This window comes from Carassius gibelio, chromosome B7 (genome assembly GCF_023724105.1).
Source record: "Carassius gibelio isolate Cgi1373 ecotype wild population from Czech Republic chromosome B7, carGib1.2-hapl.c, whole genome shotgun sequence".
NCBI classification, from domain to species: Eukaryota; Metazoa; Chordata; class Actinopteri; order Cypriniformes; family Cyprinidae; genus Carassius; species Carassius gibelio.
The window spans coordinates 30,793,480-30,813,288 of record NC_068402.1 but is presented as its reverse complement, the minus strand read 5'-3'; the positions used below and the strand labels follow the sequence as shown (position 1 = coordinate 30,813,288).

The following is a 19,809-nucleotide window of genomic DNA, read 5'->3' as shown; positions in this document are numbered from 1 at the left end:
ACCTTTGTGATAAATCTTAGTTTCTGATGGAATTGAAAATCTTCTTGTGTTACTCCTATACACTCTACACTTTTGATTATTGTCTTAGCTAGCAGTCTTAATTTTGACAGCAAATTTGTAGTTTTAGTTAGTCTTTTTAGCATTTTTAGTCATGTTAATTGCTTTAGTTTTAGTTGACTGAAGTAGATTAATATGAATGGAATCTAATGGTTTTAGTTAAATTGCAATGCGTTAAGCATTTCTCCAGAATTTCTATTATATATAACTATATTATTGGATAAATGGTAATATAAATGATTAAGGTTTGAATGTGCAATATAGACTTAGATTTAATTGTTATGACATATAACATTTTGTTTATCTTAAAATTCAATAAATTCAATATTTTCCAACTGTTTATGTTCCCTTAAGACATAGCCAACACCAAAACTGACATTCAGTTTTGTCATTCAAAACTGGATAACATTTAGTTACGGTCTCATTTTCGATGATGAAAAAATGTTGCTGACAAAAAGCTATTATGAAAATTACGTGTCAGCTAAACGAACACTGTTAGGATGAATATGACCATCTGCCGTGTGCTTATCCAGGATCTCATCGGGGACCATCTAACAAACAACAATCTTAAGTTGATCTTCTCTTCTGGTTTCTTCTTTCAGAGAGCACATGGCTCCATACACTATTCCCACAGGGCTGATCCTGGTGGAAGTCATGCCCAGAAACCAGATGGGCAAGGTGAATAAGAAGGACCTTCTTCGCCAGTTTTTCCCTACTCGTGCCGATTGAATCATGTCTAGTCAAAGATTAGTCTTCAGAGATGGGAGTTTTGCTGACTGGATCCCATCTTTGAAAGAAAGGAGATTGTGATGTCTTCTCACTGAACAGTAGTGATGAGACGTGTCCACAATGCAAAGCACTGTATAGTTCTTAATATACTTGATTTTTGTGGTGCTTTATTTAGCAGATAATAGATGGAATAAAAGAGGTGTGTTTTAAATGTAATCTAATATTTAAAATAAGACAATGGATATAATATGACTTGATTAAACTGAAGAAAATTCGATAATGCACACATTTTAAAACACTGACGATGTTGAGGCAGCAGCATGTCTATTTAAAATTTATTACATATTTTTGTAATGTAATTTTGAAATAAATTTATTTTGATCAGTGATGTTCTCTAGTGTGTGTGTGTGTGTGTGTGTGTGCAGCTGTGTGTACACAGGTGTGCGGTCAGGCCCGAAGGCAGTGTGGGCTTGTGGAGAAGGAAGTGATTACAGCACAGATGGGTCCTCTCTTCTGTCGTCCACTCTATTTCACTGATAGTGCATCTACAGATAAGGCCATTGTATTGGTCCGTGAGAGAACAAGTGTAGTTGTTTCTTGACGAATCTCTGCTAGAAATCCCTTACTCTCTTGTCCTAGGAATCTCAGGTAAGTCTATAGGTGTGCATTTCAGCGCTCTATACCATCGGTTGAACAAGCAGCTGGCATGTTGGATTGCTCAATTGCAATATTAAAATTTTACCGGGAAATGTACATAATAATGGCTTACGTGAAGTTACTTATTACCTTATAATATTACCTTTGCTTTTCTTCAAAACTGGGTTTAATTTGCTCTATATCATCAAACGTGATGTTTTGGTGCCTTGGACATCCAATTGGAAATGGTTGCGCATCTGTTCTGATATGTTCGGGTACAAAAGTGAGAAACGATGCTGAATGAACATAAAATCCAACTAAGCATATCGTCACCGATAATTAGGAAAAGCAAAATAAACAGGGGGTTTCAGCTTCCCATATTTTTTGTTGCTGACGTTAAAGGATGTGCGTTCAAACAAACTACAGTATTTTGTTATTTATATACACTTTAGTGTACTTATTATGGGAATGCACGATGTTAATATTTATACATTTCAGGGGTTGATTAAGGGTGCTTTGGTTTACTTTAGTGCAATTTCTGCACTATTGAACCACAACCATGACTCACTGTTCAGCTTTCCCAGAGTGTGTCTCCTTCTAAGTGTTTGTGACTTTGGAAGTTATTGTGTATAAATTAACTTACAGTGCAGCAGTTGCCCTATAATAAATCACCACAATTACTCAGAGTGTCAGCAGCACTGAGCCAGAGAGCTGACAACGCGACTCGAACCATCCAGAGAGAAAGACGGACCGAGGCACTGACGGACAGACTCCCACAGGCTGGGCTCTGGAAATATAAGTCAGCCCCACCAGCAGAGGATGGGGATTTGAGAAGATACGGAGGTAAAATAGATGTTGAATGAACAGAGGCAACCAAGCGGGGAAAAAGAGAGAAGGAAAGCGCACCCGCTCCATCCCTCCTCCGCCTGCAGCCACCAGAGAGCTGATTAAGAGAGCAGCTCTATCGATCTCTGGCCCGGCTGAGAAGGATGGATGTGCTGGGTGGGTTGCAGTGGCACCGGTGGATGGGCTGTGAGACATGCTGACAGGAGACTATAAAGGTGGCACAGCAAAGAGAATTGGTTGTGGTGTCAACACTGATGAGAGCAGGGCTGTGAAGATTGTTTTTTTTTTTTTTTCGTTATGTTTTTTTTATTTGCGTGGGGGGGTTGATCCCCAAGGCTCTAGAATGATAAAATGTCTGCAGCTCCAGTCAGACATACTAGAATGCACAAACACACGCGCACATACACACTTACAAACACCCCGACTTGCATGGATGTCCACTCAAGCGTGTTGTAGTGGGCTGTCTGCAGATGGATGCTTATTGGGCCCCTGGGCCTTGTGGGGGCCACAAGAGACAAGTCAAGAGAAACATTGGACTGGACTCTGCTTTGTTACTACTGCGGTTATTTTATCACCAGCTTTCACGCACAACGAGCAAAGAAATAAACAGTCAAGTACCACAACCATGAGGCAAATAACCGAGATTTACTTTGAAATTCAGAAAAGGCTTGTGAATTTCACTAATAATTACAAACTGAAAGTCACACATTGAATTAATCATGAAATTTAGAAGAAAGACTAAAATAGCCTTGATTCATTTACTATTTCAATTTGTACAGTGTATATATACTTAACAGTTTTAATACTGCAAAAGGAACCATTTTTCTAGAAAGCTTTCTAACAAAAGCAGCAAACGTTATTTTACAAATCGGTATAAATGCACGTAAACAGAAGTCACGTAAAAGCTGAGGAGGAAACCATAAAATGGTAGATCTCTCAAGGGATTCTTGTTTGTATCAGAATCGAATGAAAAAAGCGTATTTACTGTCATTATTTATCATTCCAATGGATTTATATATAATTGGTTTTGCTTTCAACTTGGATAGAATGGCAAAACACTATTTATATCAAGACAGGTGAGACTAAGCTCAACATATTGTGCCTCAAAAATTATTTGTAGACGTTCCTTTAAAACTATTAACTATTAAATGTCCAGTTAACTTTTCTGGACGTATAAAGAGCTGTGCTATGCTCCTGATGCACTCAGTACACTGAACAAGTCTTAATGAACCAAAATCTGACCAGTGTTGGATCATTTTTAATTGTATTTTATTACACAGTTATTGTAATAACTACAGTAAATAGTATGTACATGCAGAACAAGATCGGGTAAAACGTTATTTGGTTACACTAAGGTGTCCTTGTTACAGTGTAATTATACATTTAAGTTCTGAATAATATGAATTAACTACATATACTTACTATATTCTTAGGATTAGGATCAGGATTTGGCTTAGGGTTACTTGCATGTAATTATACATTATTTATTGTTATTATAATGGTAAGTACATGAAACGTGTAACAAGGACACCAGAAAATATCCAGGATTGTAAAATACTGTAACTACCACATTATGAGATCAAAACAAATTAAACAAAACATGCACAATTACCTATTTATACGGAGCCCTGCACATGACATGCAAGAAAAAATAAATAAACTGCGCACAATTTACTAATTCATTCCCTCAATGTACTAAAACGTGCACACGATTACTATTGCATTCCTTTGATTTACTATTGCGTTCCCTTGATTTGCTAAATCATGTGCACAATTTAGCAAATCGAGGGAACAAATTAGTAAATGGTGCGCACAATTTATAAATCAAGTGATCTAAAAAGTAAATCGAGGAAACGCAATGGTAATCGTGTGCGTGTTTTAGTACATCGAGGGAATGAATTAGTAAATCATGAACACGATTTAGCCTACTATTTGTTCCTGCATGTCATGTGCGGGGCTCTGTATTTACAATAAAATCTTTAATATGCATTTTAAAAAAAGATATACAGAGAATTTTAAAGAAACTAGATTGACATAACTCTGTCCGAAGCATTTAAGCAATTGTTAATTTGGTTTTATTGATCTGACAGTCCAGCTCATGTTTTAATACCGCAAGATGAACACGGAGTTATCATGTCCCAGCACTCATAATTTGGTGTGCTCAACAATAGATATGGACAAGGTCATGAGAGAATAAATAACAGGCAGGTTGGCTAAAGATCTATCATCCTGGACAACTATGGGCACCGTGGAGCGCGCCAGCTGACAGGATCATTAATAAAAACCGCTGGGATTGTGATCGATCGCTTTGATGGATGATCAGACTCACAGATACTATGAAACACCTGGCCGTCACTCAAGGCAAGCTGCCAATCCACGTCTCTTACTAAGAAACAATCAGAGATACTGTATTAACAAAGAGCTGTAAATACCGACAAGAAAAGAAAAACACAGGTACGATAAGCATGTTAATCCCTGTTAAAGAAAAACTGATCCAATCTGTAACCCTATCCCTAACTAGATGATGGTTAACCCAAATCCTAAACCTAAACTCTATTCCACGACCAACAAGCAAGTTAATCACAGACTGTGACTTACTTGCCAAAATCACCAACGCTGGTCTTGCATTAGTTTCGATGTTATTTTTAAGGATGCTGTAGCCTTCATTGACCTCTTCAACAAGGTAACTCCAGGATACTTGGAAATGCTTTGTATATATCTGCACTTTGCATTAAATGTTAGTGAAGACTGTTGACTGTTGTGTGTGTGCCTGTAAGATTATCAGATGCACAGGAGATCTGGAGGTAGATGCTGGTGTCAGCAGAAGTCTCTTATTCCCGCTCTGTAATGGGACACATTCATTATCGACCAGTTGCCCTGCTCAACAACCTGCGCTGGTAATATTTATCTCCTTCATCTCTCTTACACACTTTCTGTCCTCCCTTACTCAGCATTTTACACCAGTTCTTCCTCTTTTGTGTCCATAAGTAGTAAGTGGTAGGAGGAGGGTGAAGGGGAGTCCCTGTCAGATGATGTGTTGTATTGATATCAGTACATTGACCTCTGTTCATTTCTAGATATGAATTGATTTTGTGCAGGGCTCTCTGACCGGAGGATCTGAATTCTCTTGGGTCTTACAGGAAAGGCCGGAGTCAGATACCATTTCAAACAATGGGTCTGTTCCAAAAAACTTGTGAAAAGTTAAGTGTTTCGTCCATGTCTGAATCCAAACTAAACTCATAAAACTTTTAAAAACTTTGTGACAAGTATGAAGTGTCAAGCGTTTGTCCTCATTAAAGGCAGGGTAAGCAATTTCTGGTTGCCAGTGTTGGCATTTGAAATCACCAAAACAAATACGCCCCTGTCCCGAAAGGTTCTCACCTCTGTTTTGATAGCTCTGCCCCACACATAAGCAACCCATGCAACGATTATTTCTGTGAAACAAAGCAATGTTACACCATGTCTACAACGGACTATAGTATAAAACTCATTATAATCAATGATGCTGTCTACAGTAAACCATATATATATATATATATATATATATATATATATATATATATATATATATATAGTCTACACTGGATGCAACGCTGTATGACCCTTTCCGCTGATTGGCTACAAGTTAGGGTTAGGGTTAGGGTTATTCGGCCCAATTCTGTTTTCCAAAGCATCTTTGAAAAATCACTTACCCTTCCTTTAAAAGCGTAATGTTATCTGACAAAAAAAAAAAAAAAAAAAAACAACAATGTGGGGTGAGATTTTGGACCAAATAGGGACATCATACCAGTCCAGAACAAAATGTCTGGTTCACTTGCTAATTTATTATTCAATCCCAGAATAACCTCATAGAGTAAAACATTAATGCAATGTTTCAGAACAGTATGTCACGCAAACAAATGAGGGAAGTGGGATAATACTCACTTTTTCTTAAAGGTGTGCTCACTGACACCAATTAAACAGATGGAACCTAACTGCAAGATCCAACTTTCACTGGCTATATTTACATGAAACCAAATACCTAGTTTAGAATCAGACTGGTGGCTTATTCAGTCTAAAAAAGTCCAGTGTTAGGGAAAGTTATTTTTAAAAGTAATGCATTACAATATTGCATTACCCTCTAGAAGGTAACTAATTATACTTTTTTTATGGAGAGTAATGTGTTACGTTCCTTTTTAATCTGGACAGGGCTTGCTTGTTTGTTCTTAATATGATTTTTTTTTTTTTTTTTTTTTTTTTTTTTACAAATGTAAAAGCCTTTTCACAACAAAAGTGAAATGAATAATCCTCAAACTGAAGGAAACGTTAATCCATGTCTATTGCATGAAGAATATGATGCATGAGTAGAAAGTTCAACACTATTGCAATACAGCAGTAATGAAAATGGAACAAATGTGTCATTTCAGCTTAGTATGGTTGAACTGGATCATTGAAGGTCAGCATCAAAGATATTGGTTAATAAAATGGGATTAAATAAATGACGTGTCAGAAGGTGGGATCAACAGAGAATGGCCAAAGTACTACAAATACATGTGCATAGACTGTATGAGGACTGAGAACAACAATAGGAAACCAAACCAAAAACTGCAAAAGGAACCATTTTTCTAGAAAGCTTTCAAACAATAGCAGCAAATGTTATTTTACAGATCAGTATAGATGCACGTAAACAGAGGTCACGTAAAAGCTGAGGAGGAAACCATGAAATGGTATAGATCTCTCAAGGGCTTCCTGCTTGTATCAGAATCAAATGGAGGGAAAACATATTTACTGTCTTATGTAATTCAGGAATCCCATTCAGGACGTATCTGGGAAATCAACAATGTAAGGTAATTTTATTCATGTAACTAAATACGTGACAGCTAATGCTGTTGATTTTTCGTACAGCACAGATATAATCCAATTGCAAATGCGAATTGCAAAGTTCATGATATATAACTTTCAGAATCTGGAATCAGATTGGAATCATTTGTATTGATTCATTTTAACATATTTTCTGCATTCATTGCACCACATTTTGTCACTGCACATTTACATAATGTTGAGCTCAACTGATCAATGTTGATCTGGCCTGAACACCGCCTGGCTCAGACACCGCTATCAAGTTAAAATCAAAAAAGAGAAAGGGGTGGGCAGGGAAGGAAAAATCGATAAGAAGAAGCCAGCATTCTAATGCCTCGTTAATGGGCCGGAGTATTAATTATTCAGCTGAGGCCATTTTATCTGCTCGTTAAAGTGGCAGCTGGGAGGAGAAATATGCAGCATTGTACAACATGTCTAGGGTCATTACCAAACCTCTCTTCTCCTGTCTCTCTCTTTCTCACATACACACACACACATTGTGCACCAAGATGACCTTATCTACTGAACCTCTTTACCGAGAGAACGTGCGAATGAGAGTGTGAGGCGAATAAAAAATAGCAATGCTATCCAGATGCAGATCAGGCTATCACTGCACCTCTCCCATCCAATCCATCAAGCTCCAGTCTGTCTTGAAAGCACGCAGGGGGAATTCAGATTCCTCCAGCTGGCCCACCGTGGCTCTGCATCGGCGGCGTGAGCTCGGTGGAGGTGCGTGACACGATTCCTAATGACACTGCAGCAGGACTCTAGATCTCATTTGATTTATTTCTCCATCCATTACCACCACAACAACACACACACATCATCTTCCACCATCACTGTCATTATGACATCACAAAGTCAAATGTGCATGCAGTGGGCTTTGCTCTTGCAGGATGGCAGTGTCAGGGAACATCTGTCAGACGCTGCCTTTGCCACATGGTATTAAAGTCAGGCTGGTCGACCCGTAGGCCCGTGCCTGCAGGGTACAATGGTATCTGTAGGTCCGCCTTCTTCTTTGTCTGGTTGGGCTGATGTGAAATTGGCTTGGAGCTCTCGGAACGGTTGGGGGAGTTTTGGTGGCAAAGGCTTCAAAGGGCTTGACAGAGTGTACCGGTCTGGATTCTGTCCGCTCTAGAGACCCATAACACCAGTTCTGTTTGACCTGTTTAATCTCGCACATTTAGACTGTTTAAACTGTTTCAGTTCAGTTGAGATGCTGTCTATCTTACCATACAGGACAGATATCAATCAGGACGCTTTTGTGAGTTCAGTCACAGATAGCCTCTTCTCTGTGTGTGAGTGAGTGTGTGTGCACCTGGAATACCAAATGTCCCCACAAGGATAGGATTTTGGCCCACATGAGGAAAGCATCTTATAAACCATATAGAATTAAGTTTTTTGAAAGTTTTTTTGTGAGGGGTTGGTTAAGGGTTAGGGTTAGGTCATAGAAATTACAGTTTGTAAAGTAAAAAAAAAACACAGACAGACTATGGACTGTCTCCATAAAACATAAAAACGTGTGTGTGTGTGTGTGAGTGTGTGTGTTTCCTTGTATAAATGGTTTATGAGGACCCACGTGTGTATGATGACATGGTATTATGAAGTGAACATGATTTATACATTTTTTTTTTTTTTATTAAATTGTAATTATCTTTCACAATAATAGTTTTTTTTTTTCTTAAAATAAATGCAACCAATGAAAGTGTACATTCAAAAACATTGAAATAAATCTCAATTATTCCAAATGTTTACAAAACCGGTAACATAACTACCTAACATTTTTTAAAAATGTGTAGCTTGACACCAGTAACTTGTAACTTGTGCATCACTGAATTGTCCTTGGTTACAATGTTTTTTGATTGGACTGTGTTGCAGTAGTTCAGGGTCGTCAAGGTCCATTGAGCTGTGGTTCTCATGTGGATGACACAAGTCCCAGTTCCAGTGATTTCCTGTTGAGCTCCCTAATAACTGTCCAGTAAAATTAACTGATGTAACATGTTTAAGGTTGATATTTGTTTCAAGTTGCATGCACAGTGTTGAATGCATTTTTACTCTACTTCTAACCTGTCCTTCCACAGATCTCCTACTCTCTCTATATGTACCCTCTGTTCTCTGTTCCCTCCCTCTCCTTATTTGCCCTCGTCTTCCTCACAGGCTGAGGTATTTATCATCTTTATTTGAGGAGTTTGAGAGTTGTGGGTCGGCTGCGGTGTTGGGCTGATGAATGGGGCAGTCAGTGATGTGCAGCCACCTCAGGGGGCCAAACGAGACAGCTATTTAGTGACTGAACAAGACACATCGCTTTTCTTTTATTGTTTTCAAACTGCACAGAGGGAGATAAAACTCAGTCTGGGCAATAGGAACAGAAAAAAGGGAATATCTTGCAGGCAGACCCAGACATAGAAAATAGCATCTGGATCCTCACTGTGAATACATACATACAGAGAGGCTGGAATATCTTGATTCAGATGTCCATTCTGTGAAAGAGTGCACTAGCTAAAAATTCAGTCGCCAGCAGTGTCCATTCATATGCAGGACATTTTTCCTGAAAATGACACACTCTACATCTTTAAAAAAAAAAGAAAAAAGTCAGATTCTTTTTACAATACACATTTCCTTAAGCAGAGCGTGCAGTGATGTGTATTGTGATGGGATATTAGCATGTCCATTTCTAAGTGCTTTACCCAGCAGGAGTCAGTCACACTGTAGTTCATGTGCCAAAGGGCTGTGGACATGTGGAATGGAATATCCATGTTCTGCTTGCTGCACACTACAGTATGTACTGTATGAAAAATAGTATGTGAGGAAATGTGAAACTAGACTGCTAAACTTGGTCAGATCACATTCATGCTACAATATTACAATAATTGAATCAGTGCAATCAATGGCAAGAATGTTAATACACTCTCAGAAAATAAATTAATTAATTAAAAAAAGTATGAAAGCAGTCACTTTTGAAAATGTACATCTTTGTACTTAAAAGGTCCATACTGGTACCATAAAAGGTACACAATAGTACTTAAAGAGCACTTTTTTTCTTCTTCTGAGGGTACAGGAGCCATTGACTGCCACATAACTAAGTATTTTAAGATTTAAAAAAAACACACACACATTACCTGAAATTGACATTTAATCATTTAGCAGATGTTTTTATCCAAAGCGGCTTACAAATGAGGACAAAGAAGCAAACAAAATCAACAAAAGAGTAATTTATTGTCCTTTTTTTTTTGCCTTTTGTTAATTGTATAATAAATACAAAGAAAACAGAGAATAGAGAAGATAGTGTTAGTTAGTTTTTTTATATATATTTTTTTTTTAAGAAATCATGCTAGTTAGTAAATGAATAGAATGCAATGTAATTAAATTAAATTAAATTTTAAAATGCCCAGAATTGTAAATAGTCATTCAGTGATTTATTTAGCCATGTATTCCTGTGTCTTTGGAAGGCTTTTGTCTTTAAACACATTAAAATGCACAAGTTGACACCATTTCTTATTTACATGTAAATGAATGCAGGGATTCCCAAACTTTTGTGATTCTTTATATTCTTTGATGTTATTGTAATTTATTAGAAGTACCCCCTGAGATGTGAAGGAGTTAATAATTAAGTCAATAAATTTAACTCATTTGCATGTTCACAGTTCTCTGATGTTGATTAATAGTCACATGACATGCAGGTAAACAAAACAATTATTTTTATTTTCTTGCAAGTGGTTTTATGTTTATTTTATTTTCAAAGATTTCATTAATTATTAGCTTTTCTTTAACTTACAAAATCCTGACAAAATTCTGAATCCTGGGAAATAATTACAAAATGTAATGTTTAATGCATTTCATGTTGTTGATTACAAAGAATGGGACATCTTTTCTCCCTCTTCATATTAATTTGATACAAGATATCTCAAATTAATAAATTGATAATTGACTAAATGTAAGTAAAAGCCAGCCAGAATAGTGTCAGTTTATGGCAAACATATTCAAATATTGCATCATTGCATATTGCATTTATTCAGAGTGATAATGTTAGCTATTACTGCTTATTTCCAAAGCAGTATTTATCTTATCTATAGCAAACCTCCAGCAGAGGTAGTCAGAACAAACGTGGGCAGAAGAATGTTCTTAGAGAAGAGGAGAATGAGTAAAATTGAGAAGCACAGATTTTCCAGAAAATAGAAAGGCTTTGAAAAATGGGCTGAAACATGTTTTGATGTAGTTGTGGTGGTAGAGAAAGAGAAAAGGAGAGAGACGGAGATGAGGTTAGAGAGGGGAGGGTAAGGGCACCGAGAGACGAGTGTAGGGGACGACAGGAAAAAGACGGAGGCTGCCCATGTCCTCGCCTCTCCTTCCATACAGACGAGCATATGTGGGCTGACAAGCTGACATTGCCAGCGGAGTGTGTGGCACCAGGCAGGCATTAGTGTGTGTGTGTATGTGTGTGTGTGCTGACATCCAGAAAACAGACAGCTGATAGCACAGATTAGCTTCAACCTTACTGGTAACTGTCAACCACCACCATTCCAGCACCACTTACACACACATCTCACCACTCTGACCCCTGACACACACACACACACAAACACACACACACTGCTGCAACACCTCACATAAAGTAGGAGTAAGACCCCATGAATATGTATGTATGTAAAAATATCTAGTATATTTTGTGGATGTGGTTGCACTATATATTTTGTGGATGTAACATTGCATCAATATAAATAAAGAAGTAGAGAATAACCTTTTGTTAATGAAAAAGCTCTGAGGTTGAGTCATTTTTGGTGTATTATAGATAGAAAAGAGTGTAAATGTGTACGTTTGTTAAAAGTGAACATTAGACAACTGATTAAAATAGTAGAACTGAAACATGGATTGAAATTAATGCAGAAGAAGTTGGGACAGGTTTAAACATCATATTTAATGATTTTTAATTCATTTTCAACATAGATTCAGAAAATGGGATGTTTTAACATTTCAACATCCAAAATGGAGTGTTTGGGAAATGTAAAGAAGAGATCCACTGAACTGGTTCCTTTCCCTCAGTTAAATTCATCAGCGTCACTCGAGCACCTGAGTTGATTCAGTCCAGTAATCTGATACATTAAAAGCGATTTTTAATATTATTCTTATTTACTTTATAAATATATTCATATTTTAATGCAAAAACATGTGTCTTGTAGAGTATAGCCTCATACCTGCCTGGAAGATTCTAGTAACCCTGAAGACCTTGACTAGCTGCTTCAGATGAGTTTAACTGGCTTTAAATTATTTTTGTATAATTGTACTGCGCTTGCTAAGGCCAGAGTACCATGGATACCTTCTCATAGAATGAACGTCGTCGTGATGTAGACTTCATGCAGTATTTGTAATTTGATATTTATGTGTTAATGTTCAGTCGTTATGTTTTTATGTGAGTATACACCATCTGACATTTTCTGCTCTGACAGCGGCTGTAGGAGGTATTCTGAGGAGAAGGGAAGACGAGGTGTCATCGATTGAGCTACAGACCGAGCCCTATTATCCCGGTCCGGTCCGCGGTTCACAGGCGCAGTCGAGCAAGACGCTCCGCGTGTCATCCGCGCGCGCGCTTTAATTGGCAAAGCGTGCCAGTGCGGCTACCGTCTCCTCCAATTCAACCCATGTCCTTTCTTTCACCCTCAAGCACTCTGTCTGTGCACATTTGGGTTGGTGTATTTGAAATAAGTGTATTTTTTGGCAGGGTACGCGGACGGCTGGGTAATCTGACCTTCATGTCCAGAGCAGCACAGGAGAGGCAGTATCACGACTGTGCTCGGGGAGCTCATTAAACAAGAAAAGGCGGCAAAACTGTCAAGTAATTCTTTTGTAAAATGCACTAAATTCACAAAATGGAAAAGGAGAAGATGCTATGTGCTCTTGAGTGTGTGTGTGTGTGTGTGTGTCGCTCTGAATGTGTGATGAGTCATGTTGTTTTGTAGTGAACACCCAAAGCCCCACAGCCAAAACGAGCGTTTGCACACACATCACTGCACTGCTACAGAGAAAATATGAAAGAGAGAAAGACGTGGGCAAAAGGGAATAGAGAGTTGCTAGAAAGGTCTCGTGAATAGCTAATAAATCACACGCAGCAGATACGTCTGATGAATGATTGACACTTCAGGGAGCGCGCGATACGGTCCTTATTTTGTCAGATTCAAATGAATTCTTAAAATAAATCTCCAGCTCTGTAGGTTTGTGAGGAATAGTTTGTTTCATAAACACAAAAGCAGAGAGAAAAATATGGAACTATTGAGTCAAGTAAAATATTGCTGCTAGGCCTATTTGTGCAGCCGCTTATGACCTCATGATGACCATCCTGGTGTGATTTTTATTTAAATTAACAATTTTAACATTGCATCAGTAAAAGGTGTTTTCAGTTTAGACAACAAGACTTATTTAGCTCAAGTAGCTCACTCAGTGCCTAATTTTATAGGCTAAAATATATTAAATGAATAATAATTGCACACACAAAAATGCTTATATATAATTATATTAACTATTTGATCAGTTGTAAATGTGTATTATAGCATATTCCACCCTGTTAAACCTATCCCACAGTCTTCTCTCAATGGGTGGGAAAATCAGTGTCTAAATAAAAAATATATATTTATGTTATGTTGGGACATTGTGCCAAGGTCAACTGATGATCTTAAACTTTTAATGAATACCCTCCTGAGTACCGGCTATGGAGCAATTAAAGCATAGTTATTAGGAATTTTGGGAAATAAATAAGATTTTAATATTGCTATGAAATATTACATATGAAAATCTTGCATCATTGATATGCAAAATAGATAAAGTTTATAGATTCATTGTTTATAAAGGGAAATCCCGTTTATGGCCATTTTACACACATTTTGGCTAAAGAAAAATGGTATATCAAATAATTTTGTTATCTTTCATAACATAGTTGAGAATCATATTTATATACATTTTGGTATTTTAAAAAAATTGCTCTTTTTGCTTTTTCATGTATATTGTGTTTTTATAAAAATTTAAATTTAGAAAAAAATAAAAATAAAAAACAGGACTTTTTAAAGAATGTTTCATTACATATGAATTATATATACATATATACATATATATATATTTTTTTTTTTGTTGTTGTTTTTTCTGAACATTTTAATGGCGTGCATAAAAAAAGAAAAACTTTTTTTGTCCTGGTAGTTATTCTAAACAATATTTCTTGAGATTTAATTCCTGAAATGTATAATATTCCTGGATTAGATAATCGGTAAGAACAGTTTCTGTAAGCAAAATATTTTATTTAAAAATAAATGTTTATAAAACATTTAAGATTGCATGTGATGGAAGAAGAATGAACACTGCGTTATAATCAAACTTTGATTTGTGAGGAGTGCTTTATAAACTGGTAGATGTTTGATTGGGGATATTTTGTAGCAATTAGAAAATTGTAGAATATTTAACAAATGCATTTCACAAAGTTGAAAAGTGGCATTATAAATCTTGAAACATGCTTAAGAATTTCATTAAACTCAATTAAACAGTTTATATAGCTCATCCGTATGGTTTGAATGGAATATATTGAGTGCATTAATGGTAATGGAGAACAGAGACCGGGAGGAACAGATCTGGCATTGAGACAGACAGTACAACACTGCCACCTGCTGGCCACGGAATATAGCCATTTTTTATATATACAGGATATGTGTCTATCTATCTGTACACACACAAACCTATGTAGCTCACGTAAAAATAATTATTAGAACTGTTACTTTAAAGCTAAAATGAAATAATTTAATTATTACATATCTCAGTAAATAATATAGGGTTAGTTAAGGTAAAGTGGGCCACTTTTTTTATTAAACTTGAGATTTGGTTTTCTTTCCTTTTCTTTTCCTTTTTTTCTTTTATATATGTTTATAAATGTATGTATGTTTAGTGAGACATGTCTGATTTATAAAAAAAAAAAAAGAAAATACTTATTTATTTTTTGAAACAAACCCAGAAACATATAGCCAAGACTAAAAAAAAAAAAAAACATACATATATATATATATATATATATATATATATATATATATATATATAAATTCATAAAAATAAAAAAGCATACTCTGCTTCTGTTTTGCTCCTTTCATCCTTTTTATCCCCGGATTCAACTCCATGCCTTGCCTTCCTTTCTGCTCTTTCTTTTATTCCTTTTTCTATTTTTTATTTTTTTTGCATAATTATATATGACCCTTAAAAACATAGTTATATACAAGACTTTGGCAGTGCAATCATAAATACTGATTAGTTTATGAAGGATGCTGTTTACATTCAGTCTAAAGTTTGACTTTGAGGACATTTGTTCATTTTCAAAGTGTCAGTTGTTTTACAATGTGTTTTCATTATACTTTTATTTGATACATGGAAAGTTACAGTCAACACAACATAAATCAAATTTCATATATACAAAGTAGCCAATAACACAAAGGGAAGCATAGATAGAAAAACAGCAGCTGTGACCATCTCTACACCTGCAGAGGGCGCCATTACAAGCAGTGTGAGGAGGAAACTGCTTTTAGATGCTTTACAGATAATGAAGTATAAACTGTAGGCATATGCAAACAATTTAACAACTATTTCACAGAAAAAGGATTTCGATCTTATATGTGCCTAAGATGTTGGCTTTCATAAATTAAGAACGTCACTCACGTTTTGACACATTTCTAAATATATTCAGCATTGCAAATTCATTAGCATCTGCGGGCAGTCCATAGAGAGGAAAAAATGATTAATAAGAAAAGCTGTCGTGTCCAAGAAATGTGTGGAACCAATCTTTAGAAAAGAGAAAAAGAGTGTGGGAAACAGTTCTTTAGAGACAGTTGAGTCAGCAATGGGCAGCAGAGACATCTCTCTCTCTCTCTCTCTCTCTCTCTCTCTCTCTCTCTCTCTCTCTCTCTCTCTCTCTCTCTCTCTGAAGTGAAGGGTGGGTTTGTGTGGATGAAGGAACGGAGCGGCTCCTGCCAGCTGCTGCCCAGTGTGACAGAGACAGGTGCTGTATAGTCATCCTTCAACACACACACACACAGTTTTGCTCACGTAGTTGACAAACCCCCCATTTCTAGCATACTACAACCTTTAAAAGTTTTCTTTCAGTTGTCTTATTCTTTATATGCAGTAACCAAATGTTGCTATTAACTCATTTTTATTTACCTGCTTAATATGACTTCTTGGACTTAATCTGACATAACCTTCACATGAATGCTCTATTCAAAGCTTTTATTTTTAATTTTTTACAGGAGTCTTCATCGCATATAAGTGTATATATCTATACACTCTGACCTCTACGACACTAACCATGCATTCATGAAGAACTTGGAAACATTCACATTCACCCCCATATTTCAATTTCCATGCAGAGAGGGAAAAACAGCAAGCGAAGAAAAACAATCTGGGGACCAGAGGTCTAGAGCCTGAGTGTCCAATCAAAACGGGAACAGATCTACCCCGTCTTAAAGCATCAGAGACCTCTTAGCACCAGTGACACGCATGTAAGATGAGCAGGACAACCATCTAACTACAATCTACAATTCCTATTCAATTACACTTTTCCCATTCCTGTTTTACCAGTGCTGTGCTTTCATATACATAATGATCCAGCCACTGACAATACCATATCATTCAATTATCAACCTTGCCTGGGCAATTATATAAATAGTATTAAAATAATAATCAATTTAAAGGGATAGTTCACCCCAACTAGAAGTCTTTGTTCCAAAGGAGTTTCTTCTTTCTGTTGACCACAAAATAAGATATTTTGAAGGAAGTTGGTAAGTTAACGGTTGATGGTAGCCACTGACTGCCCAAAAAAAAAAAAAGAAAAAACTGTGGGAGTCAGTGGCTAACTGTTTGGTTGCCAAAATTATTTAAAATATTTTATTTTGTGTTCAACAGAAGAAAGAAACTTATACAAGTTTAGAACAGCTTGAGTAAATGCTTTCACTTGAGTAAAAAATAAATAAAAAATGGGCGAACTAATTACTAAATAATAACTACATTAATTCTTTAAAGGGATAGTTCACCCAAAAATGAAAATTCTGTCATTAATTTCTCACCCTAATGGCATTCCAAACCCATAAGACCTTTGTTCAAACTCAAAACACAAATCTAGTAATTTTTGATGAAATCCAAGAGCTTTCTGACCTGCATAGACAGCAATGAAACTGACACATTCAAGGCCCAGGAATAACTATATAGTTATTTTATTTTGTATTTTTTAAATATGTATATATAAAATAGTCCATGTAACATCATTCAGTGTTACTTTATTCAGGGATTTTGTGTCTTTCACATCAGTCTCCCCCACCAGAATACCATGACGCAAGTGCACACAAAAAGTATAAAACGTTTCAGTTGCTTTGGTGTCTACTAGAGGGTCAGAAAGTTCTCGGTTGTGTTCCAAAGTTGAATGAAGGTCTTATGGGTTTGGAACAACATTTTGGGACGTAATAAATAAAGAATATTTTAACATTTATTGATTGATTCTTATGGCACAAAACACTGGAGTTGTGACCTCCGACATGGCATGCTAGCATCCCCTTAGCTCATTTGGAAGATGTATTTGAGCATATGTGTTTGTATGACACTTGAGTCATATGAATCTTAGTGAGACATGAGAGAAGGGGCCTAGCAATCTTCTTCATCTGCAAGAGGAACATAACCTGTACGTGGACATGCATGTGGAATGCAAGCTGAAGATCTTTATGGTATCACATGACCAGTCGCTGAGTTTGATGTTAGCATGTCCAGTGGTCATGGGTGTTTGAGTGGAGCAGTTTGCATATGGGCAGACTGACACCTAGAACCAACGAAGGGTCACGCCAGTACTGGATATCTATAATACCCACTAAAAGACTTGGTGTGAAAATATACATTTTTGATTTCATCAGTGTGTCTTATAATCCCTTGTGAAAAATAAGAACACTTTAGCAATGATGATGCTGTCATCATTTTCTCATCCTTTGCTTGAAAATAATGAAGAATTTTTTATTATTATTAATTTTATTTTTTTTGTAATCTCAAATATTAAAGAACAGTTTGATTGACAGCATTAGTCCTACGGGCAAAGTTGAATGAGTAGATCTATCATATGATTTGAAAATCTAGTGTTTGTGTGACTATATGAACATGTTCTACAACTTGAGGTCATTTTCTATAGATAAATTGTGTTTTTGAGGCCTTTTTAACTGTTACAGCACCTATGGTCAGATCTCCATGAAACTGTTGAGAGTTGGAGTGATCTGAAAAATGCTTATAAGTAACCAAAAGACATTTATTTATTTACTTATTTATTTTGATAATTATTGATCTAGAGAGTCCAAAGAATTGTGCCGCAGTAGTTTAATCGAAATTGAGTGAAAAACCTAGGACTAGTTTTAAAAAGTAGGTTTTTAACATAATTGTGAATATTTAATGTATGATTTCATTTGGTTGACAACAAATGTTCTTAAGGCAAAGATGCAAAAATGTGAAATATACTAGGTGGTTGAATGACTTTATGTGATGAAAGTCGAGTCGAAGTCGACTAGTTGCTGATGATGTCATTAATGAACAAATAAGTCTGGAGCTGTGACAAACCCCTTGTGCCCACTATGGCATACACAGCGCTGCCCACATGGCTATTGCTCCTGTAACAGCTCAATTTTATCTGTTCTTTTGCCTTTGGGTTGTTTTATTTCTCACAGATTTCTTCTCGTTCTAAATCAGATATAGCTAAAGTAGCACAGTAAAGATTACATTTAAATTAATGCATTAGTGAGAGCGACAGTGTGTGAATTAATTCTACAAGGAAGGGTCTCTCTAGTATTAGTGACACTGGGATTTAGTTATTAAGAAATATATGCTTGACCTTTTCAGTTTCTAAGCTATTTTATTAAGAAATCACGGAAGAGTGTTGACAATACATTTCTGTGCTGAATGATTCTGTGCACGTGATGTACGAGCTGCTGTCTGCTCGATTAATTTACCTGTACAATAAGTTTAGAATGTGCATTCTCTCATTCAATTTTGAGCATCCCATAATATAATCACACATGTCTTGAGGAGCTTTCGGAGTATACATTTATTTGTCATTTTAACTGTTAAGAAACGGAGCGTAAATGTGGAAGTCCTTCAAATATTTATTATTCTGTTACATTCTCTTTAGGACAAATGACTAGTCAATGTCAAGCTTAAAGCATCATGGCAGAGCAATGAAGTCAACTAGTCGATTAGTCTATGCAACCCCTACAAAATACTATCATTTGAAATCTTGAAAAATGTGATTTCGCCCCCCAGTGGCTGGTTTCTTTCAAAATTCTTATAGACCTTTAGGGTCATTGGTCAAACATGCCCACTGAGTTTTGTTTCAAACGACCTCCATTAACCTTGTCTAATAGGTGCTTAACCTTGCTCTGCCAATGGCAGTCATGTTTTTTGAGATACACAAATTTCTTCATAGACACTTGTGCCACTTTGGATAAAAACACTGCATACCAATTTGTAAGTCAATCGCACCAACGGGTGCATAATTATAGCAGTTTTTATGTTTTTCATTTATACCTTATAGCGCCACCATTTTACACGTGTACCGAGTTTGGTAAAGTTATCTCATTCCTTTCAAGAGTTCTAGCCATTTTAGACAAATTGGCCCCGCCCCTTATGAACATGTGACAGTTCTTCGGTTTGGTTCTGATTAGA

The 19,809-nt window shown here is 36.4% G+C and overlaps 1 protein-coding gene across 2 annotated transcripts in view; it reads left to right on the top strand.

Annotated features, from left to right (window-relative positions):
• acsf3 (acyl-CoA synthetase family member 3) overlaps positions 1–1,174 on the top strand; it is a 40,207-nt gene extending 39,033 nt beyond the window's left edge. For both annotated transcript variants that reach the window (XM_052562094.1, XM_052562095.1), the window contains exon 10: positions 660–1,174. In XM_052562094.1, coding sequence (XP_052418054.1) covers positions 660–786 — 127 coding nt within the window. In that variant the 3' untranslated portion in view covers positions 787–1,174. The remainder of the gene's footprint in view (positions 1–659) is intronic.
• Positions 1,175–19,809: the final 18,635 nt, after the last annotated feature.